This window comes from Cheilinus undulatus, linkage group 20 (genome assembly GCF_018320785.1).
Source record: "Cheilinus undulatus linkage group 20, ASM1832078v1, whole genome shotgun sequence".
NCBI lineage: Eukaryota > Metazoa > Chordata > Actinopteri > Labriformes > Labridae > Cheilinus > Cheilinus undulatus.
Window position 1 is genome coordinate 26666400 of NC_054884.1, and position 23844 is coordinate 26690243.

General features: G+C 39.9%; 2 protein-coding genes across 3 annotated transcripts in view; one reads left to right on the forward strand and one right to left on the reverse strand.

The window, feature by feature from the left end:
* Nucleotides 1-1466: 1466 nt before the first annotated feature.
* ndr2 (nodal-related 2) lies at nt 1467-8104 on the reverse strand. The gene is made up of 3 exons (XM_041816192.1): nt 7837-8104; nt 3681-4453; nt 1467-1920 (listed from the first exon to the last, which is right to left on the reverse strand). Exons 1-3 carry the CDS (start codon nt 8099-8101, stop codon nt 1768-1770), a joined length of 1191 nt encoding a protein of 396 aa, XP_041672126.1. The 5' UTR covers nt 8102-8104; the 3' UTR covers nt 1467-1767.
* A 3172-nt stretch (nt 8105-11276) lies between these two features.
* Nucleotides 11277-23844, forward strand: part of pald1a (phosphatase domain containing paladin 1a) — a 107389-nt gene continuing 94821 nt past the window's right edge. The window contains exon 1 of one of the 2 annotated variants that reach the window (XM_041815649.1): nt 11277-11454. The gene's annotated coding sequence lies outside the window, so the exon portion shown is untranslated. Of the gene's footprint in view, nt 11455-17528; nt 17896-23844 lie in introns of those variants that run through there. The other variant, XM_041815648.1, reaches the window with a different exon arrangement.

Consider the following 23844-nt stretch of genomic DNA (forward strand, 5'->3'; position numbering starts at 1 on the left):
ACTGAAACAGTCTAAAACTGGAAAATTCCTACTATTCTGGTGTTTTCTTTTTGTAACGCACAGTTCAGTACCAGATTTATGTGCCAGTTATCTGAGTGTAGATAAGCCATATGTTCAAGGGAATATTTGTGAATATTTTTTTTTAATCTTTGTTGTATGACAATATACACAACACCAGGGCAGCCCTGAGAGATTTTGGTTGTAGGAATGAATTAAATTTTACCAAAAAAAAAAAAGTTTGATACAGAAAGAAACTCTCTCTCAACACAAAAGATCCTCATACCAGCATTAAATCAGATAATATTTGATAGTGAATGAACTTACAGTAGGATACACTCATAACATAGACATAACATAAACAATGCAAGCTTTCAAAACTGATAACTGCCTGTGAAAATAACATATGGTAATGCTATTCTGAGATATAGCCAGTCAGGCCAGGTTAGGTATGGAAGCATATGATGGTTCAGCACTTTGCATGTATTGTACTGCTCCGTCCATCCTCCGGTTCTCTGCCAGGACCATGTTTCTTCTCTCCAGGTATCCTTCCAGCTGACCCCTCCATGACACACGCAGTCGCTCCCACCATCTACCGGGTCCTTGGCACCCAGCATACAGTGAGCTGGATCAGGCCTGGGAAAGCGTGCCAGTTGCCGTTCCCGTATCAGGCAGCGGACTCTTCCCATCCCTGCTCTCCTGATCACATCAGCATTAGACACACAGTCTTGCTAAAGATATTCAAAGATGCGCAGAAGAGAAGATGTCTCAGAGGAGTCCAGTCGGCGCCTCTGGTCATCAGTCAAGGTCCAGGCCTCACAAGAATATAGTAAGACTGGAAGGACTAAAAGGGCCAAAAGACTGACTTTCATCCTCATGATCAGATACAGGGAACACACTGTCTTGCTCAGGGAACCTATTACTTGTACTAGTCCAAGTCTCAGTCTCACAGTCATCAGATCAATAGACAATATAGACATTTGACAGTTCCAGCCTCCTCACTCAGCAAGCTAGGATTCCCCACAAAGACATCTACAGTCTCCACAAGGATCACAGCATCATCAACACTCCATAGTTCACCGCCCCTGTTACCCACCCATTATCAATTCCATACAGGTACTAGAGAGCATAGGGGCGATAACACATCCCTGCCTCACCCCACAATCAACTGGGAAGAAGACAGAGGTGGAGCCCCCACACTTCACAGCACCCTCTGTACCAGAATAAAGGGCAGACATCAACTGGATGAATGCACCTGGGATCCTGCAGAGCTCCAGAATCTTCCAGAGTGCATCTCTACTCACCAAGTTGAATCCTTCTGGAAGTCAACACTAGCTGCAAACAACCCTCCATTAAATTTGTGAAAGTCATATGGCCAGTGATATAAAAGAAATTCATATCAAGGTTAACATAAATAAAATTTTATTATATACATTAAATATACATTAATTTACAGTCACAGTGTACAACAAAAGCAGTGCAGGAATATAAAACTATATATCATTTACATTTCTGAAATTGGTAGGGCTGGATAAAGTTATTCATTATATTGTGACAGCAGCTTTAAGGAAATGTGTTACAGAGTCCATATTTCAGCACATTAAAAATAATGTCTTCACAAATCAGAGCTCACATTACCAATTACAAAGTCATCTCTGCACATAGATTCATTACAATCTTACAGTGCACAGTGACAAATATCAAAGAGCTTTTTTCAGTCCAGTTAAGTGTTTTTTTTTCTGCAAAAATCGGTTGCTTCTGTTGTAGCTGTTACTGGCAGCCACACTCATCCACAATCATGTCTTCATGATGTCGAAGCAGCATCTCCCCGTTTTCATAGTACAGCATGCTTAATGGGCTCATTTTGGTCGGGGCGCAGCAAGGAGAGGCCACTCTGTCAGGGTGGTAGTGTTTCAGCAAACTCTGAAAGAAGAAAAAGACACAAAGCAGAGGAGTTAAAGAGAGAATTCAAGCTGCAAAACAACCAGGTATGAGCTGTGGTCATTGCTCTAATAAAATATTTGAATGGCCTGCTGTCCCTGTCTCCATATGTAAGCAACAAGAAAAAAGAATGTGTTGGTAGAAGTCTGTTGGTCTAGTGAAGGTCTTTATCCCTTTCAGCTTGTTCATTTTTTCAGTTTAAATTTGTTTTATTGGCATGAACAGATCCGTTACTGCCAAATCAGTGTAAAAAAATGGAATTAAATATTTACAAACAAAATACATTTACATATTAAATAATTCCACAATTAATCACTGTATGATAAAGAAAAAAATCTGATTAATTGGATAAAACAAGAACACTATATTCATTCTGTCTTGTCTTGTCATCTCTGCTTATTTCTTACTTTTAGTACAAATAAAATGCGTATTGTTGCAGATGACAGATGACCTTTGCTATGTCTGGTATTTATGTAATTTGACTTCTGAGTCAAGAAGTTGAACATATCCTTGCAAAGCATGTGCAGAGCATCTAGTCTAGTTTGGATCTGATTAAGGTGTAAACATGCAAGAAAATCAATCTTTAGCATCAATATTCAACCAGACTTCAGTACTATAATCTTATTATAGTATTGCATTTCAATTTCCCACAATCTTGGTTGAACCAACATATCTACATGGTTACATGCATTTCAAATGTTAGGTTAAGCCTAACGCTACAATTCACTTTTTGTTTTAACCTATAAATGTAAAGATTCTGTGTCCAAAATCCCCAAAGACAGTCTGGCTGCAGATCAATCGTTTCTGACGGCCACTCTCACAAACTTTTTATATGAGAAGCTGTATCTCAGAAGGGAAATACATGCCAAAAAATCTGAAATAACATCAGACTAAATTTCCATTTGGGGTTAAGGCAAGGGTTAAGGTAACAGTTATGATACCAAAAGTTAAAAGCCAAAAAAATGGTCTGCAAAACCTGATTACAAAATGTTTAATAAAGCCAAGAAAACAGTCTGCTTACAGGAAAAAAACTGTCCTCCATGAAAACATTCTAATGTAGCCAGCGTAGCTTATGTAACTCTGTTAACTACATAAGCTATGTAGATAATGGCAATACATAGCTACGTAGCTAAGCTTAGCTCAAATAGCAGCTACATAAGTTACGTATCAATGTAATTTCCATAATTATGACAGCTTTAAATACATTTGCTAAAGCGCATATTGCTAAAGTTCACATTGCTAAAGCTAACGTTGCTAAAGTCCACATTGCTAAAGCTCACACTGCTAAAGTTCATGTTGCTAAAGTTCACGTTGTTCACGGACTGAATTGTATGCTAGAATTTGAGGCGCTGACTAACCAGTGCTAAGGACCTGTGGAATACGCCTTGGCTGCTAGGCTTGGCTAGTCTGCTGGAAATTCAAAAGAAGAAGAAGAAGCACTCAAGCATCTACCTGTATGCGTCTGCAGAGGTTTAAGAACATATCTCATCAATTCTTGTTCTAGTTTCTGCATGTAAAGTCAATCTGCAGTCAACATTTCAAAAAGTCATTTCTATGCTACACTTCAACTTTTCATGAAAGGTCCTCAGACTTTTTCTACTTTTCCCAAAACTCCAGGTTTTACTTGCACTATATTTTTCCCATATTTGGATGACCGACGGTCCATATGTTGGCCTGAAACAGGACAAATCCTGCTACAGAACTGGATGGATGAATAGCTAGATAAATAGAGCTATACTCACTTGCATGTACGCGTGGTTTGTTGGATTTAGCTCCTCTCCCAGGGGGCCAGGGCAGAACCCTTCACAGCGGTAGGCGTTATATCTTTTAGGAAAGATGATCCAAGACCCCCATCCAATTTGATTAAAGTCTACATGCAGGTCGACCTTGCGACAGAGAGATTTTTCACTCCCTCTTTTGGATGCCTGCGGGCTTCTCGCTGTTTGTTCTTTCTGACCCCTTTTACTCCTGCGCCTCTTCGGCCTACGTGCCTTTTTGATTTCAGCAGGGGACAAGAACTTAGATTGTTCAGCTGTGTGGAGTAAGCTTGCTTTGACCTTTGAGTTTTCATCCGAGCCTGTGAGTGAGAAGACGACCAGCAAGGCCTGGTCGCTCACGTCCTGCTCTCTTCTTGAACTCGCCACATAGACAGAATGATCCGGGAGTGACGGGCCTCTCTTTGTTTCCATTTTCCTTCTCCTCGACACTCTCTTGTGTCGGATCCTGGCTGTTGATTTTTGCCCGAGCCAGCTCAACAGAGGTCTCGTCATGTTGAACACCTTCCAGCTCTGAGATGAAGAGACCAGAGATGATTGAGAGAGCAGCCCCACCAGCTGCTGCTCCTGGCAGCTCTTGTGGTTATGGCACGTCTGGTGATAGACCTCTACGGTGATGTTGGAGGCACTCTGGGTCTGAGGAAGTCTGACTCTCAGCTCTGCTGCTTGGATCTGTTTGTCAGCCAGCAGGGCATGGAGGTCAAAGGTAGCAGACCAACGCTTCTGTCTGTAGGTCAAACCTGATAAAGTGAGAAGAGAAATATTAACAAAAGTGGTAGACGCATTCGTAGGCAAAACTAGTTTACTCTGTGGTTTTAAATCCTACACATGTTTTAGCGGATCATTTTAGTCCCTCTCCCTTTGGCTTTTTCTGCCCTTATTTAAAGAGACAGGATAGTGGATAGAGTCAGAAACAGAGATGAGAGAGCAGAGGAATGCCATCCTGGAAAGGAGTCACAGGTCAGTCTTGAACCTGGGCCACCTGTATGCAAGGGGCGCAACCTTACTCTTTAAAATCTTCCATAAAAGTTTGATCATCATTTCATTAACTGTGTCGCTGCTACTTTTGGCCAAGTCTCTTTAGAATATCTCTAATTCTAGCAAGAAAAAGCAGACTAAATGACGGTTAAATGGATGTAATTGCATGTAGGTCAAACTAAGGCTATTTTCACTCTGCAGTTAGAAGTGACCCAGATCTTATTTTTTTTTTCCATTTGTGACTTGTATCAGATTTTTTTTCTGACAGCGTGAACAGCACAAGTCACATTGAATCTGATCTTTCCATATCAGATTCAAGCCTCTTTCATAAGTGGAACTAAATCAGATCCATATCTGTTCTTCTGAAATTCTACTGTAGTGTGAACATCCAGAAAAAAAGATCAGATCTGGCCTGCAGTGTGACTGTAGCCTCTCACAAGGCCAAAAACTGGAAAATAACTTATGCCATTCTATGGCACTACAAGGAGAAAAACCATGAATCAGTGAAGAGTGACTTGTAAACCCAGAGGTGGAAATTTGATTAAGCGGCTCTTAGAGAGGGGTGCTTTTTGGATCATGAATTGGATGAACTCATGTGGACTCATTTTTTTGTGAAACTGTTTGTGACTTATTTTCTCCACATGTAATTCAGGCCCAAAGAGAGAGGAAATACTCCTCCTTATTTAATGGTAGAGAGAGCTGATGTAATTCTTTAATTATTTTAGTTCTATGTTATCATTAAGGCATTGTATTTGAAAATAAAACACTTGAAAAAATATGCTCTAGAGCAATCATGTGTTTTTCTTATTCTTTTAACTGTTTATCATTTTTACCTTACATTTCCATGCCATAATTTCTGTTCTTTGAGTAATATAGACTGATGATTGGCAGCATGACTTTATGTATGTATTTGGACACCTATGCTGATTATGCAGAGCTAAGCTGAAGAAGCTAAAGGTGAAATGTGTTGTTTTCTCACAATAAAGAACAAGTAAAGTCATTTTTCTACCATCACTAGCATAGATTAAGAGGTCATATATCTTACTTTTATATTTATTTTTAATCAGCTCAAAATGTTGAAACTCATAGCCCCTGGATAATAAAATGGCAAGCTGGCTTTTAGTATGGAGTTATATAACTGCTTATTTTAATATTATTTACTGTTATCTTGTTTTTATTTGGTCCTACTGTCACCAGTTTTGTGTATTTTTGCATCTTTTTCATATTCTAGTGTCTTCAACTGTATTAATTTTATTTATTTTATATATCAACTTATTTTTTAGTTCACTCGTTATTTTATTTCCCGTTATTTCCGGTGCTATGAAAATAAAGCTGAGTTGAGATTAACTTTACTTTGAATCAAATACAATATTCTTATCTTTCTACCTCTGGTATTTTACTTTTAAGATAATTACCTCTGCCAAGGAGGTTATGTGATCAGCGGGGTTTGTTAGTTTGTTTGTTAGCAACATGACTCAAAAAGTTCTGGACAGATTTTGATGAAATTTTCAGGAAATATCAGAAATGGCATAGGAAGAACTGATTAGATTTTGGAAGCGATCATGTCCATCTGGATCCAGGAATTTCTGTACTATTCTGTACTATTGGGAGATAGGGCTAATGGTGGAGGTCTGCACTCTCTGAGCGCTTTTCCAGTTGTGGTGGCATAAAGCAAAATGGCAAAATACACTGTAAATTAGAAATGAAACCTTGAAATAGCAGCTTTATTTTCATGCCCATGCTGTTTTAGACTGTTGTAGGCAGTATTCATTTGGGTCTTTTGAATCTATGTGATGATTCATAAGGCACAAAATTTCCTGTAGATATGACAAAATTCAAAATTATACAATTCTGCATTGCTCAGGCAGTAAAGCAACTGTCAGATAAGTCCCACATCTGGGGAAGAAATTGAACCAAGGTTCAAATCTCTCCCTGCAGCCCCAAAGGGGATAAGCTGTGTAGACATGGATGGGCGGAAAAAATTATACTTTTTGATATTTAAGCTCTAAGGAGCCCACTTCAGTTGGGATATATATGTGAAACATAAACATTTGCTTCCAACTATTTCAAATGTGAATTGTCAGAGTATATAATCATATTTTTTGTACTGTTTTTCATCCCTGAATAATCTTCTGTTTTTTTTATCATTCAAAATCATGTTATAGAGGGTTGACATGTTAGCATTGTCTGCTAAATTTATGCTACTTGCGATCCAACCTCTCATTCTGCAAAGTAAGATATAAAGAGAATAAAATCTCCCTTTGATAACTTTTACAACTTCATGATCAATGCCTGTACATAAAGAGCAATTCAAAGATGCCTGTTAGGCCTCTTCAACACAGTCCATCCATTGTTCCACTGTAGGTAAGCCTGTGCTGCACCCACATCTGCAAAGAGCACCATTGTGATTCAGAGAACAGGTGTGGCTCAAATTAATCTGAAGGATTAAAGCATGTTAAACATTTCACTTCTGTATTGTTCACTGCCTGGGCCCATTTAGCTTAGCATGTTGATCAAAAGTGCAAACCGTGAGCACTATTAATCCACTCAAACCAAAACAGCACGGCCGAAACCAATCATTTAACACGTCCCTGCTTGTCCTCCTGGCTTCTGCATATCCTCAGTCAAACAAATAGGTAATAACTCTGACACCTAGCAGCGATGTGGAATTAAACCCAACAGCAGGGAGGGCTGGCCTCTCGTTGGCTGCTTGTGCCATTAAATCCCGAGCTCTAATCTAATCAAGCCAAGTGTGAAGAAAGAACTAAGGGAAGTTGTTGATTTGGCTTAACAAGAGATTTGTATAGGGGGATGTCTGGCGAGGTATCTAATCAACATCAGCCAATTAAGAAAGAGGAGGTTTGCTTTGAGAATTAGACAGAGAAGCTGCCTTTTCACACGCTGATCCCAGCATGGTTATTCAGATACTTGAGCTGGATGTGGATTCTGAGCTTCTGAGGTCGTCTGGCACGCAGATTTGACAGGACAACACCTCACACAAAAAACACTAACATTTCAGAGGCTTGATCTGACTTCACTAAACCTTAATAACAGCTTCCTCTAATTTTTTGTGCTTCTAACCACTATTTTCCTCACTTATATTCTCACTCACAGAATTTTTGGGAATAAATCAAGTCGTTCTTACTTTTGGCTACCACACTTTTCACTGTGTCAGCTTCCCTCGCAGCGACCTGCTCCATAGCATCCAAAGGCCTGGAAAAGTTGGACTTGAAGTTCCTGTAGAGATGCATCATGTAGGTAGGCAGATGGTATCCAGTTGCTCTATCCATGAGAGAAAACCGCTGCAGCGACCTCGTATAAACTCCATCTTTGCCTTTTTGGACCTCCTGAGCCACCAGCACGAGCAGTGATGCGTGCAGCGCGAGAGCCACAGGTCCCAATGAGCGCATTTTCCGGACGGGTTAATGACAAATTCCTCTTCTAGGAGATTAGGGGTGTCTTATATACCCTCACCTACGGTGGCCGGGAGGTCCCAGACGAATGCACATCCAACACCCTTTGCATTAACAGCAAAGACGAATGCAAATAGCAACAACACAGATGCTGGGACCTCCTAGCCGCAGCGCTCACCCATCCCCTTTCATGTTTAACAAGTAGCTGAGAACATTAAAGGAAATTGACATGCGTCCTCAAGACTTGTTACCTGACAGCTCATCACCCATTCCGTTGGTAATGAGGCGCCTGGGTGCTTGTTTACAAGGGGGAAACTCTTTGTTTGCACCATGTTCTTTGGGCTTCTGCAGCCCATTCTCCATCCTGTGGATTAATTGTTACACTTATTTGGCTAACACTAATTGTTAGGCTTTCCCAAAGTGTAATGTAGTCTATAAGAGTCTGAAATGAAAGGAATCGACAACCAGTGGACTGCAGTAGTGAAAATCCCATACATTAGCATTTTACATGGTTAGGGCAGAGTTTAAAACCTTTTATATACTTTTTTATCTGTAAAATAAAAAAAAAGTTTTATTAGGCGACACTGGGGTTAATTGTAACACTTCACATTTTCTCTAACTCCAACATTTCCTCCAAAAAACATGTGTCAGCATTCAACTATAAGAAACATCTATGTTCTAATAGGGTTATTACAATATTTTGAAATAATAAAGACAAGTCTATGTTATTCAGTGAACTTAAAGATGCTATTTTTATTTTGCCCCCCAACTTGGGGCCAATTGCAACAATTAAAATCCATCATATTTTCCCCCATATCTGAAATCAAGCAATTTGAATCACATTTCTGCTGTTTTTCTCCCAATATTGATACATAATGTACAACCCCAGTTCCAAAAAAGTTGGGGCACTATGTAATAGGTAAATTAAAACCAGAATGCAATGATTTGCAAATCTCATAAACCCATAATTTATTCACAATAGAACATACACATTGTATCAGATGTTGAAACTAAGACGTTCTACCATTTTATGAAAAAAAAAAAGCTAATTCTTAATTTTATGGCAGCAATGCATCTCAAAAAATTAGGGACAGGGCAATGTTAAGCATTGTCTAAAGTCCCATCTTCTTCTAACAACAGTCTGTAAATGTCCTAAAGTAAGGAGAACAGTTGCTGGGGTTTGGAATGTTGTCCCATTCTTGTCTGATGTGTGAGTCTTGCTGCTCAACAGTCCTCGGTCATCTTTGCTCGATTTGTTGTTTTATGAAATGCCAAATGTTTTTTGTTGTTGAACGGTCTGGACTGAAGGCAGGTCAGTTCAGCACCTGGGCTCTTCTACTGTGAAGCCATGCTGCTGTGATAGATGCTCTGTCTTCCTGAAATATGCAAGGCCAAAACCTCTATATATTTTTCAGCTTTGATAGTACCTTCCCAGATGTGTAAGCCATAGGCACTAATGCAACCCCATACCATTAGAGATGCTGGTTTTTGAACTGTGCACCATTAACAAGCTGGATGGTCCCTCTCTTCTTTAGGCTGCAGGACACGGCATCTTTCCAAAAATGCGGGTCCAAAGAGAATTCTAAAATTTGATTCATCTGACCACAGAACAGTTTTCCATTTTACCTCAGTTCATTTTAAATGAGCTGCTGCCCAGAGAAGGTGGAGGCATTTCTGGATTGCATTCACATATGGCATATTCTTTGCATGATACAGCTTTAACTTTTATTTGTGGATGGCATGATAAACTGTGTTGACAGACAGTGATTTCTGGAAGTGTTTCTGAGCCCGGGCATTGATTTCCAGTACAGAATCATGCCTGTTTTACATGCAGTGTCGCCTTAGGGACTGAAAATCCCAAGCATCCAAAACTGACCTTCAGTCTTGTCTCTTGGACATGAAGATTTCTTGATTCTCTGAATCTTTTTTTTTTTTTTTTTTAAGATATATTTTTGGGCTTTTCATGCCTTTATTCTACAGAGGAGGACAGTTGATAGAGCTGGAAATGGGAGAGAGAGTGGGAGAGACATACAGCAAAGGGCCACAGGCTGGATTCAAACCCAGGCCGCCTGCATACATGGTTAGCACTTTAGAGTGCTAGGCAATCTGTGCGCCCCCTCTCTGAATCTTTTTGAGGATATTATGTACTGTAGATGGTAGGATATTCAAAGTCCTTCCAAGTTGATATTGACAAAATTTTTCTGAAACTGCTCCACAATTTTTAGACAGTTTTCATAGATTTGTGAACCTCTGCCCATCTTCACTTCTGATAGACCCTGCTTCTCTAAAATGCTCCCTTTATACCCTGCCATATTACTGACCTGTTTCCAATTGACATGATTAGTTGCATAGTCCTTTATCTTTTTTGTATTAGTACATCTTACTTTTCCAGTCTTTCCTCGTCCCTACTTTTTTGAGGTGTGCCGAAGTCCTCATATTCAAACTAGCCAGTATTTATTCATGAACTAGTAAGTTTTGTCATCTGATATGTTGTCTATGTTTTACTTTGAACCCAAAATTGGTTTATGAGATTTGCAAACCATTGCATTCTGTTTTTATTTACATATTACACATTGCCACAACTTTTTGGAATTGGGTTCATAGAGTCATGAATTAACTAATGAGTTAACTCTTGGTTTTGTTTATACGGATGTAGATATGTTTTTACATCTTTGGGGGTGTTTAATAACACTGGTACAATTGACCCCAATCTCCCCTGCTATGTCCTAAAGCACAATTTTACTCTTTTATTTAACATAGATATAACTCTTAGTGTGTATGACTTATCTATAGGTGGAGGATGAATATTTAGAAAAGTAACAGAGGCCACTGTTTCATGCAGTAAGGCCAGTAAAATATCACATACAGAAGAATCAAATCAAACAGCCAAACATTTAGGCCACTAATTCCTACACAGTTTACGTACATACAAAACTCCTACAATAATATTGCTTTCTACATTTTAAAATGATGACCTGGTATTTGCACTTTAAAATATGCAATAATGAGATAATTATTTGTATTCATTTGCTATATTTCTACTACACCGGGTAATTAATGGTCTAGTAAGATTTGGACGACTCTTTTTGGGTGCTGTTGAAGCTCATTAGAGTGCATCCGAGGATGACCGTAAGCTGCGCATGCGCTCTTCGCCTTTATCCACATAGCGAAAACCTTTTCCTCGTAAATTTCCCCTGAAAGGGTGAAAAAAAATCAATGGATGCTTCTTTCTAGCATCATAAACAGAAGCCGCTGCACCTTTTCTCCATCCTCTGTACTGGAACAACTTAACGTTGAAGTGATGGCTGTTTTTGTGCCGGAAGACTTTTCACCTACCGTGTGCTGAAATGGTGAGTTTAGCTTTAAAGTTTACGGCTTCTGTTGCACGAGCCACGGCATAAGTTTGACATTGTACCGTTTGGGATGCATAGACTCTTCACAGCTTCAGAAGGCCGTTTAAGTTGTGCATTTGTCGTATTTTTAACTGAGCACATGAAACACTGAAGGGTATTTTCGTATTGTGAAGGGTTTGTGTGCTGGGTGATGGGGCATACATGTGCTTGGCACCCCCCACGCTCCAAGCCTGCACTGTGTTGTGCACTGAATCGAGCCAGTGATTTGGTCAGAGGCTCAGGCAGTAATACAGGATGACTTGCTTGGCAAAGAAGTGGGTATTCTTTTGCAGAGAAATTTTATGTGAACGCATACACCTGCAATTAAAAGTCTAGTCTTATTTTGATTGTCTATAATAAGACTTAGCAGTTTCTTTGTTTATGATTAAGGGTGTATATCATGAACATAAAATTTTCAGATATTGCTGCAAATGATTAAAGTACCCGAAACAATTAAAGCTCCTGTGATGAACTGTCAGTTTGTGTCGATTTTGGCGCCCCCTGTGGACAAAGAAGACTTTGCTGATTTTGTCCATGTATGAAGCCTGGTTTATATTGCTGCCATGAAACAACGCTGTAGCGACACTGCGCTGGCCTATGCTGACACGAGCACTACATTGGTTCTGTTCTTGATCTGAAGCCATTATCTCTCACAATATATGACTTTTGACATTACTCAGAGGCTGGAAGTGACCCGATGCTACCCAGCGGACAAATCCCAGGGCTTGTGATTTGCATTGTTTGTACCTGTTGTTACATTTTAAGACACTTAAGTATAGGCTTAGGCAAGGGCTGGGCAATACGGTCTAAAAATAAAACCGCTGACTTGTTAAAACTTGAAAAGCGTGTGGCTAGTTGGCTAAACAGCTGCATTTGGATGTCAAATCAACTGGCGCATGATTTACAAGTCAACCTAATGATGTGTCATTTCTCAAAAACACAGGCCTGAAATCTAAGTCAAATTCTTTGTTGAAACTATAAGGGAGGCTCTGGCCACTGTAGCCACTGTAGCCACTGGTAACGCCCTGTCTTTTCTGTCAGAGTTCCACTTTGGCACTTTTCCAAACATAAAAATGTAAAGCTTAGCCTTTTGTGTGTCTCAATGATTCTACTCATTTATAACTACCAAACCAAAGTGATGGATAACAACATTAACACAATATCAATCTTAAAAGAGGAACAAAGTTAAGATGTTAACTTTAGCTACACTCTACTTGGCACAGCAGCATCACATCATACACCCATCAAAACAATGACATGTGATGAATTTGTTTTCTTAGCCTTTTTTTGAACTTTATGCTTTATCGGTTAAAACCGATTCAGATGCGTTTTTAGCCAAATACCCTGGAAATATCAGTTCAAACCAAACCCAATTTACAATTTTATTCATCTTTTCCGATGTTATGTAATGTTTCCAATGCTTTTAGATGGATACAAATAGGCCATAAATAATAAAAATTTTTTGCTTTGTGCATCAGTAACAAGATCTGTTCAGCAGTGAGTTCACTGAGGCTCACAGGAAGCTTCTAACATGGTAACAGACTACTTCAGCATCCAAAATAACCAGCAAGCACCTTTAAACTTAATCTAGAAGTCCTTTATAAAGGGTTAACATATGTTTAAATGTTGATTAAAAACGTCCAAGCATTTTAATTGTCTGATATTGCTGTTTCAGATATTAGCAGTAAACTTCAGATCATTTTCCCCATCACCCTGTTACCCCCAGAAAGAGAGAATTAAGGAGTTTCCTCTTTTTTTTCCATCAATTGTTTATAGTGTAGAATAGGAACTAATCGCCAACATAGACTTGTCTTTTTATCACTTTTTCATGCTTAGAAAGTGCTAAGATTGAAAGGAAAACTTTGAGCCTTTGAGTCATTAGCACATCCTGCAACATCAGTCAAGTGCAGTGATTAAGACCAGCATTCATAACATGTGTTGAAGCATGTTGTTACATAAAGCAAAAGAAGTCTATAGAGGACAGTAAGACTAAGCACATGATCCCCTTTGATGTAGCGCAGCCCTGGCCTTTGTTTGATTTAGCAGCGTGCAGCTGGGCTCAGACTCTTCTCTTCATATCACTTTACCTCATGTCCTGAGGGAAGACAGAAACCAGCAGATCAAACTGGAATGTCACAATTAATCAAGGGGGGGGGGGGGGGGGGGGGGCAAGAAAATGCTGCATGAGGGGACATGTGAATCCTAAAGGGTTGAGCCATTCATTCAGAGTTTGTCTTGTTAAGAGGAGATGTTAATCTAAACAGGGGTTCACTTGAAAAGATGCTGATGTACGTGTGATGATCTGGGCTTTATTATGAATTATTTTGGGGTAGTTTGTACTTGTTTACAAGTGATAATCTGAGCATGGGAAAAACTAGGTGTGAATTTCTTTGGGCAAGATAAACCCCTGCAGAAGCTCAAGATGCTTCAGAAAATTTGATTAATGGTTGATGTGATACAAGCCTTTCAAATATCCTTTAAACCTACCTTATATACAGATATGTTACTGAAAATTTTTGAATAATGTCTTTATATAGCTAAAACTGTTGTGTAAACTCTGGGGTGTAATGGATTATTTTCACCACAAGGTGTCATATTTCAACATTAGACTCATTTGAATATTTACTACACCCCATATAATGTCCTTTTTGTAATCTAATTGTCTTTTCATCACACCACCAGATTTGGCGTTGGTTATATATATTTTTGGATATGTTTTATAGAAGGAAAAAAAAGATTTGACAGCAGCGCTGCAGGAATATATGGCGTTTTATATAAGAATATAAGGTTGAACTTAAACTGAGGTTAAATATCCTCCTTATCCATCTCCCTCCTTCCTATAGATATCAAAGCTTTGAACAAATGATCTCTGTTTTTTATATCAGACAGATACCAGACAGGGGGAAGCATTTGGACAGGTGATATTGGCTGCATGCTTCTTTTTCCATTCAGATCATTTAGAAGAGGAAGTTTTCCTTAATCTGTCACTGAACATCCTCTTGCCTCAATTCATGTTCCGCTTTACTGCCATCAAACCAAAAATGATGGGAATTAAACCTTCTAGTTACAATGTCATGTTTCTTGATGTTCAGGCTTCATCTTACAAATCCCTTCAAAAGAATGAGATCACGTGTCACGATTGGTCACTCACTGGATTGATTCATTCATGTCTTTGCCTTTTTTTTTTTTTTCCTTTTTTTCTGAGCTGTGGCAGGGTTTTGTGTTTCAGAGTGTTGCAACAACTTCAGAGTCTTGGGGGCCCGCGCTGCTGCAGGAAGGAAGGAACAGGTGTGGCAGCTGTAGATTTGACATCCATATCTTGAAAAACATGCTTATTACTTTTCCAAATAAGCTTAATTTCTACTTCTATCTGGTGATCGACCGTTGATGACATATTTTTGTGAGAAAATACTCCCTCACACAGACTCGCCAGATGTTGTTAAGCTTTTGTGCCTGCATTAAGATTGTCCAACTTATCAATACTTTAATGTTTAAATAAAATTTCTGGCATTTATGCTATTGATAGCATTAAAAAGTACATAAAATTGAAAATACTGCGTGTATTTTGTTGGACAGTTCTCTGCAACCCTTTAAGACTTTCTTTACAGGACAGAAAAAGTTAACCATTGGACAAAGTCTGGTCTGATTTGATGGTCAAATGTGAGAAAAATGTTTACAAACTAGGACTTACACACCAAAAGAAGTGATGAATTCCCCATTAGTTCAGTCAGTTAAGCAACTGGCTGGTAAGTCCCAAAACTGGAAAAGAAACTGAACCAAGGTTTGAATCGAAGTGATGGGGAAAAAAAAGCTTTGGTACAGCTGTATTTTTCTCTTAAAATCAGTGTCTGCCCTAATTTATCACAATCAGAACATCCCTTCTTAAAAAAAAAAAAAAAAAAACTCTTTAAAGTTTAAGGAATGAGGGTGAACAAAGGAAAAGACTGAAATAGGTTGAGCCTAAAATACAACAAAAAACGACTAATAGGCCTGTTTACAGTGAGTGTAAGCAGCTAGTATATTGGTTGTAAAGAACTGCAGAGATGTTCATGTCTACTGATACAATAATCAGCTTTTTAAGCCAATATGAGCCAATACAGATATCATTCTGATGTAACTTATTTAAAATTATTATTTCTTAAAGCCCCTGTAAAGTAAAATCCAAAATTTGTGTGTAAACACACTAGATATATTGGAATAAGATTTCTGTAACCTTAAAACACTAGGATGTGTGACTGAAATTTGGCTTTTGAAATTACGGTATAAAATCACTGGCAGTTTATCTAAATAGTCTGTTGTTAGCTGATGCCACTGCTTTCTTTGAAAATTTACAGCCAGCTAAATGCTGTCTTTTGTTCAGTGAAAGGTCAATGCAAATCATCAATGAAGACTTCTATTTTGAAGAGCAACATCATGAAATGGAGGGTTTTTCAGCAGCAACTTAACAACTCAGACATTTCATGAATGAAAGGAAAACATAACTTCACATAACCTCAAAAAATGAGAAGTGAGGAATTCCTGAGGTGTTAAATAAAGGATGAGAAATTGAATGTGAGACTTTTTAGCTCTAAACTGTACATCAAATTTGAACAAATCTGATTGTTTCCCTTGTGGCTGACATAGATAGTAGGTTGTAAAATTTTAAAGTTTGAGAGCGAAATGTCTTTTTTGTGAGTGGGCGTGGCTTTCGCTCGTTCAAGTGACGCGCCCACACCAGGAGTAGATCTTCTAATTTTACATGATTCTGAAGCTTAATTTTTCAAACGTAACAATTTTTTTATGACAGATATTTGGCCTGGTGGTTAATAACACAGTAATTTATCATATAACAAACATAAAATACAGATTTTTTGAAAATCCCATTACAGGGACTTTAAGTTACAGGGCAGTAAATTTGTCTTTTCAAATTCACTGATGTGCAAATGCTTTACGTTTTACTTTTTTTTTGCCTTGAATTTATGTTTCTTTTCTGTATCTTTATCATCATGATACTGTGTAACATTAGACTGAATGAGTCCTGCATCACTTTCTTCTAATAAAGATGGTGCATGCATGTTTGTTGTCTCGCCATTGTAGCGGGGCACCACAAATTTGCACTACATTTAACACACAAATTCTTTGCTGGCTCAGCCTTGTTTAATCTGAAATATCTGCTGAAAACAGTATTTTTCCACGGACAAATTTGGCCACTACAGCCTTTAAGTTATTGTAAAGTGGTGCATGCTGCTTAGGTGCACAGCTGATGAGGGGGGTATTTATCTGCCTGCAATGTTGTTGTGACTGCCCAGGTCACACTACTGCACCTCTCCCTTGTAATGCTCTACAACAGACTTGTTGCGTTTCAAATATTGGGTGTGAATACCAAGTGAAACAGTTCAGAAGCATCCTAGCATCTTGATACAACATACTGCTGATTAAATGTGTCAAAAGAGCAGAAACACAAAATTAAACATACAGAACGAGGAAGGGTGTGGTGGCCATCCATACTGCCTAAGGAAAGCACTGAAGAGTCTGTATGGATCTATTATGATTGGACACTATTCGACTTTGTCTTGCTGTATAGCACCCACAGGCTGTAACAGGACATGCAGTGCATGATGGGCCCTCTGACCTCAGAGTTACGACTGCAAGAGTAAAAGCATACATCCCTCTGTAGCTGAGCTTAAATCTAAGTATTTGCCCAGCTGTAAGCCTGTTTGCCTTAAACATGGCACGTGTTAACCGCTAATGAATGGAGTAATTAGAGCATCATTGTGAATTAGGCTTACGTGAAGTCATTTGTTGTCACTGACTGTCTGCCTCCCTCCTGGCAGGGTTATGTTACTTCACACATCTGTGGCTCAGTTTTAAAAAGTGCAGGTTTAATTTTTGTGCCGGGGTGTTGTTTAAAGGTCAGTGGTGTGTAGGAGGCTCTGTGCTGCCAGGAGGCTCCGGTAGTGATTGAACTGGGTGATGAGTAAGCCTCTCAGGGTCCGCCTCCACATCCTCTTTACACATCCTCACACAGTTGCGCACAAACAGAAATCCTGGCATGAGTTAGCAGTATTGCACCTCATCCACCGGGCATGCATGCAAAAAAAAGTAGCAACAGAGAGAGCTGCGCTACCCACTCCTCCTCCTCCTCCTGCTGGGAGCCTGTCTGAGATCACTGAAGGACACCCTCATTGACTTGCTTTGTGTGGACGCCTTAATGAAGCGAGACCGCCGCCTGCTGTAGTGCGACCAAGGAGAGGGATTGACGCACTGATCAGAGGGAGAGGATGTGCGACTGAGACCGGTGCTGCTGCTTGCAGGGGGGCTGTCATTTTTGGATCTTTAAAACCCACGGAGAATTTGTTACTGTGTTTCCTCAGAGGCTGAAGCACCTCTCGGATGGAGGACTGATCAGCTGGATGTCAGGTATAGTTTTGACACTTCTCTGTTATGACATTTGATCACTGCTGCAGGCTTGTGGCCGCTGACACCAGCTTGTCTCTGAAGCCTCAAAGAGGAAGCGTGCGCTGTCTAAACACCACTTTAAATTCCAGGTGTGATTTTTATCTGAGATTTCAAATTGAGCTCTGCAACCTTTACAAGCAGTAAATACCAAACTTCTTTTTACACATATTCCTCTGTGCTTTCTTTCCCAGTCATGTTTAATATCCACATAGCTTCACGGATTACATTCTTCTTGGCATGTGATGCCTTTAGTCACCCCTGTCAAGTGTTTATCAGCTCTCATTCCTTTTCACAAGGGGACCAGCACCTTGTTTGACTGGGCTCAAGCTTCCTACGCCAACTTAGCAAACGCATCCGTCAAGTCAGGATGTGTTTGCACACAGGAACAAGTTGCAGCTTTAGTAAGTGGCAAGTGGAGCGAAACATGCAATGAGATCTGTCTGCAGAGAGGATCTGCTGTCAGATGGCACAGCAGAATTCTGTGGTCAGACAGAAAAGCCACATTTCTGCAGCCTTCAAATCACTGGAGGATAAAATAGCAGTCCAAAAATTGAAATAAATTACAGGCAGAGGTTTCTTTTAAAAATAGAAGTGCACGCTCTCTTTTTAGCCCGCTTGAAGCTGTAAGGAAAGCAAGAATGTTGGAGGGTAAAGGTTATTCATGTGATTTATGTTGTATTCACTGCAGAAGCACAGTTTGCTTCTAGAAATCCCAGTAGGTTTGGCTGCATTCTGTGGGGAAGAGTGCTTCACAGAGGCTGTCTATCTCGCAGTACAAAAGCAATTGGCGCTAGTTCATTTCAAGGTTGTCCAAATGTTAGATACTTTTCAATCCTGCTTGTTTAAATGATTAAATCTCCATGATTTAAATGGTTTTTAGTATTGAAAGCATTGAAGCTTGAAAAGCCATCTATTTCACAAGAAAGGAGCGCTAAACTTGCAGGCAATCTTCTGTAAGCAGGAGTTGTCTGCAATTTCTAAGAGTTGAAAACAATAAATTACCCAAAATTGGGTGCCTAGGACTTACGTTTGGTTGCCATGTTAACTACAGAGTTTTTAATATCATTTGATTTATACTAGTGTTGCATTGAAGTTCAAAAATTCCATAATTGTGTCAACCCTAATTTGATCAGCTATGGCAAATGCATCTTCAAACCATGCATCAATACTGTTTTTTGGGGTCAATTTATTTTTCAGATCCCTGCATCATCTCAGTCAAATAATGACTTTTTTTCCAACGCTTCATTGAAAACAAAAGGATTTTTTCTGCAGAGGAAGCGCTGAGCTCATTTCCGCGCGGCACCGATATTCAGCTCGGGAACTGGCGATGTCCTGTGGAATCACTCCTCAAAGTAACCCTTTACCCCCACTGGTGAAACATGTGTACAGCTGCAGGGAGGAAGCTGCAGAGAGTACAACTGAGCATTTCCTGTCAAGGTATGCTCAGACTTCCTCTGCTTCAGGGTGTGTGCGCACATGTGGTTTGTGTTGAATGGTTTGGGGGTCTCGTTTCCTGTGATGAATGTGCGGCTGTGGGACATTGTGAATTTGGTTTAGATTACGAAACATCTAATTAAGCTTCTATTGAGGTTATTGTATTGATATTTTGAGCAAAGTTGAGGTATCTTTTACATTCTGCATATGATTTTCTATGATTTCTTGTAAGGTCTGTGTAAATTTTGGTGCTTCTTGTGGGCAAAACAGTCCTGCAGGTGGACGAGCACGTCACCCAAGTTGCATTGTAACTTGGGTGGGCCCCTTAAAGAGGCAGCACACACTGAAATCGCTGGAGGCTAGTGCCACTACTATTGCAAAGTACCTCATACGACCCACCTTAAAAAAATACTGACTTATCTAGGGCCCTATGGTTTCCACGTTAAAGGAAACGCAGATGGAATCGCGGAATTGGCCAATAAAATCTGAATTTATTAAATGCAAAAATTGAGTGAATTTGACTGAAATGCTGTGTTTTTTAGAAATAGGAACGTATATCTGGGGAATATGTCCCGGGGATCACTAAAGCATAGGACAATTTGTGCCTCACTTCACAAACACCCCCCCTCTCCTAGACAATACAGAGCATGTCAGAGCAGCTGCACGAAACACCAGCAAACATCGTGTAGCACAAAATGAGGCAGTACTGTGCGAGATAATGTTGCACCTACAAGAAAACTCATCCGTGCCACGAGTTATTTTTACCTCACCACACCAGAGAGTCACAGAGAGAGAGAGAGGTATGTCTGTGCGCAAGACACACCGCTGAAGTCATGACTTGAAGACCTGCTCACCTCTTGAGGGCTTCAAACTCGAGATCTTACAAAGTCCCGTAGTCTAAATGATGTTACAGTATCTATTAGTTTAATAATTCCTCCTGTAAATACTGTAGTACCTTTGGTTGCTTAACAAGCCCATACGTGTCTGCATTAACGTGATATCACGTGATTTGAGGTAATCGGATAGACAGCAATGTATGGAGAGAGACGAGGAGAGAACTCTTACAGTCAGGAGTAAAACAATGTAGCATCAAACTGCATGCACTGTTACAGACTGTGAGAGTAAAGAAAAGTTTAGGAAACAGGTTCACTTTAACCATTTAACTTTAATGTTACTTTCTTATTAAGTTACTGTCACTCTGTGTTTGAGGGAAGAGAAGGATTTCTTCATTTACATTATAAACAACAGTTAGGATAAAATTATACACAGTGAAGGTTGGTGATGCTAGCACTGCTAACATTAGCTATGTTTCGTAAACCAACTTCACACCATTTACCATCTGTCACTATGACCAGTCTTTAACAACTTGTGCCCAGTTTTGGCTGTTTCCTGAGTGTTTTCTTATCTTTGGACTAGCCCACTTAACACAGTTATAAATAGCATTTAATCAGATGGGACCTTATTCACTTAGGAACATCACTAACTACAACGCTCTTCTACCTGTGACAGTTGTTTTAGGCATTAAAGGAATTATCGATCTCTATGCTGATGATCTTTTGCATTTTTTTAGTAGGGATGGGGCTTGACACCTGGCTCCCCAAGGACCCCATTCTGCTTTATTCTGCAAGGTGGATGAAGGTAGTGTTGGGATGTTTTAAAGGTAACTATACAATATGGTGACAAAAGTATTTGGCTGCCTGACCATCACACCAACAGGGACTGCAATGACATTGTATTCAAATTCATGTACTTAAATATGGAGTTGGTCCCCCTTATGCAGCTATAACGGCCTCCACTCTTCTTTAAAGGCTTTCCACAAGATTTTGGGGTGTTTTGTGGGGATTTGTGCCCATTCGTTCTGTAGAGCGTTTATAAGGTCAGGCACTGATGATAGACGAGAAGGCCTCTCTCACAATCTCTGTTCCAGTTCATCCCTAAGGTGCCCAGTGGGCTTAAAGTTAGGGTTCTGTGCAGGTCAGTCAAGTTCTTTCTCATCAAACCATGTCTTTATAGTCCTTGTTTTGTGCACTGTGGTGCAGTCATGTTGGAATAGAAAAGGGCCTTCCCCAAACTATTGCCACATGGTTGGAAGCAAAGCATTGTCAAAAATGTCTTGCTTTGCTGAAGCATTAAGATTGGCTTTTACTGGAGACTGGGGGCCTGGCTAACCTGACACGTCAGATGGATTTGTTTCACATATTCATCTGGTAAACCTCACATAGACAGTGTTTGGGAAAGAGCAGAGCCTTTGAAAAAAAACTCGGAGGGTGATTGGATGAATGTGCTGTCTGTCACATCTTTACGGGCAAATCAGAGTGACAGAACATGTGACGTAGCCACTACCAAGGAGTAAACTCCATAGAGAACTGCATGATGTGAACCATGGCAACTGTAGACATATCAGTACACGACTTTTGTTGTTTTTGAAAAGAATACAATGCTGTTCTTTGTTCTTCTTTTAACAAAGAAATGTCGTCAAGTTCTGACAAAATGGTTCAGACAGGAGCTTTGCAAGATGGATTCGCCAGTGAGAAACACGGAAACGGGCTTATCCGTCTGCTTTGCAAGGTTAAGGCCTGGCCTAAACCCTGAAAAACAGCCCCAGACCATGATCCCTCCTCTACCAAACTTCACTGTTTGCACAGTGCAGTCTTGCAGGTAATGTTCTCCTGGCATCTACCAAACCCAGACTTGCCCATGTGACTTCCAAATAGAGAAACGTGATTTGTCACCCCACAGAATACATTTCCATCCAAAGCGTGGCATTGGACTTGCTGATGTGAGTCTTGCATGCAGCAGAAAGTCCATTGAAACCCATTCGTGAAGCTCCCGCGGCATAGTTTTTGTTCTTACATTAATGCCAGTAGAAGTCTGGGACTTTTCAGCCATGGGATCAGCAATATTACCGACTTTTTGCACAATGCGCCTTAACAGTAGTTGACTGTAGGTCTTCTGCTTCATTGCTGTTGTTCCAAAATGCTTCCACTTTCTAATATCACAGTTGACTAAGGAATATCACTGAGCTCTTAAGGGCGACACATTTTGTATCACAAATGTTTACATTGCGACTACATGGCTAGGTGCTTTATTTTATACATCTGTGGCAACAGGTCCACTTGAAACACCTGAATTCAATAGTTAAGAGGTGTGACCAAATACTTTTGTCCATATAGTGAAAGATGAGTGTAAATAAAAAGTCATTATGCCAAGAAAAGGAAGATGCAGGTTTAGGCGAGAAACTTGAATAAGTAAATCTTTGTTTTTTGAAGATTTTTTTTTGTTTTCATAGAAAAATAAAAATTGATATTTATGTTCTGTGTCTCTGTTTCCAAATAATCAAGAAATACCAACAGTGGAATCAATAAAGAATCTCTATATTAAGGAATATCAACAAGGGTAGAAATTAATGATCCCATCCTTATTTGGAGCTTTGAGACTTAAATACACACTGGTCAATTGAGCATGAATCTGCCCGCTTTATTCATACACCTCTGTCATTTTTTATGTGCTTTTGTGCAGCCAGTGGGCTTTTATACTCAGCATTAGCAGACTGAATGAGTGGCCGCCATGGAGACCAGAAATACCCAGGGCTCTTGAATAAGATGAATGACGTTGCCAAGTGAGCTAGTTGCATTTTAATTCTTGTGTGGTTTTTTTTTGCCGTGACTTTGCTGCTCTCATATCCATCTTGATGTTGTGTTGAAATATTTCTTCACCATTAAAAGAATGACCCCATCTCTCCTCTTGAACCCCTGCATCTCTCTTGAATGAAGAGCGCTCTGCATCCTTCCTCAGCGGCCACCTAACAGATGCATCCTGCAGCTGCACGCTCCTTCCTGTCTACACTCAGGCCCTTTTGTCTGAAGACGTTGCTACAGCAAAGTTGAGACACCGGCTGAATTTAAATAGGGCAGCCCTGAATGGAGCAACAACACTGGTTGGCTCAGAGAGGATTGCAGATTCCAAGGTCGTGTTCTTGCCATGCAGTGGGGAAATTTCAAAATGAGAGACTACTTTTTGACTTTTTTATCGTTGTCACACATCATTAGAGTAAATACCAGTTTGTGTCATTGCTTTATTGACTTCTCGAGCAGTGTGATGTTTCTCCAGTCCACATGCGGGGTAAACAGCCTCTCTGATGAGCTGCTTTGATTGGATCTCCAGGAGGATGTTTATGACTGAGGGCTATTTCTACTTAGGCCTCCGCCCGTTCTGCACTAGGCCTGCCCATGAAATCAGTGTCTGACATGTCAGCAACAACAATGCTCTGTATCTAAGAGTGTGATCTTACAGCAGAGGCAGCAGCCTGTAGGGTTAGACAGGAGGTTTGCAGTGAAGCATTTTGCATGCTACTCTCTGAGCTGCAGCAGTCATTCTGTTACATTTCCTTGGAAAGCCTGTAAAACTGCAGCCTGTTTCAGGAAGTAGACGTTTTGCAAATAACAACAGCACATGGGATTTGAAGTTCTTGTGTGG

Bases quoted from the DNA above. Each gene is read 5' to 3' on its own strand.
- ndr2 (XM_041816192.1), bottom strand. From the start codon at position 8,101: ATGCGCTCATTGGGACCTGTGGCTCTCGCGCTGCACGCATCACTGCTC. The intron at 4,454-7,836 runs GTAAGAACGACT...TCACTTTATCAG, and splicing joins GAAAAGTGTGGTAGCCAAAA to GTTTGACCTACAGACAGAAG. The intron at 1,921-3,680 runs GTGAGTATAGCT...TTCTTCTTTCAG, and splicing joins CAAACCACGCGTACATGCAA to AGTTTGCTGAAACACTACCA.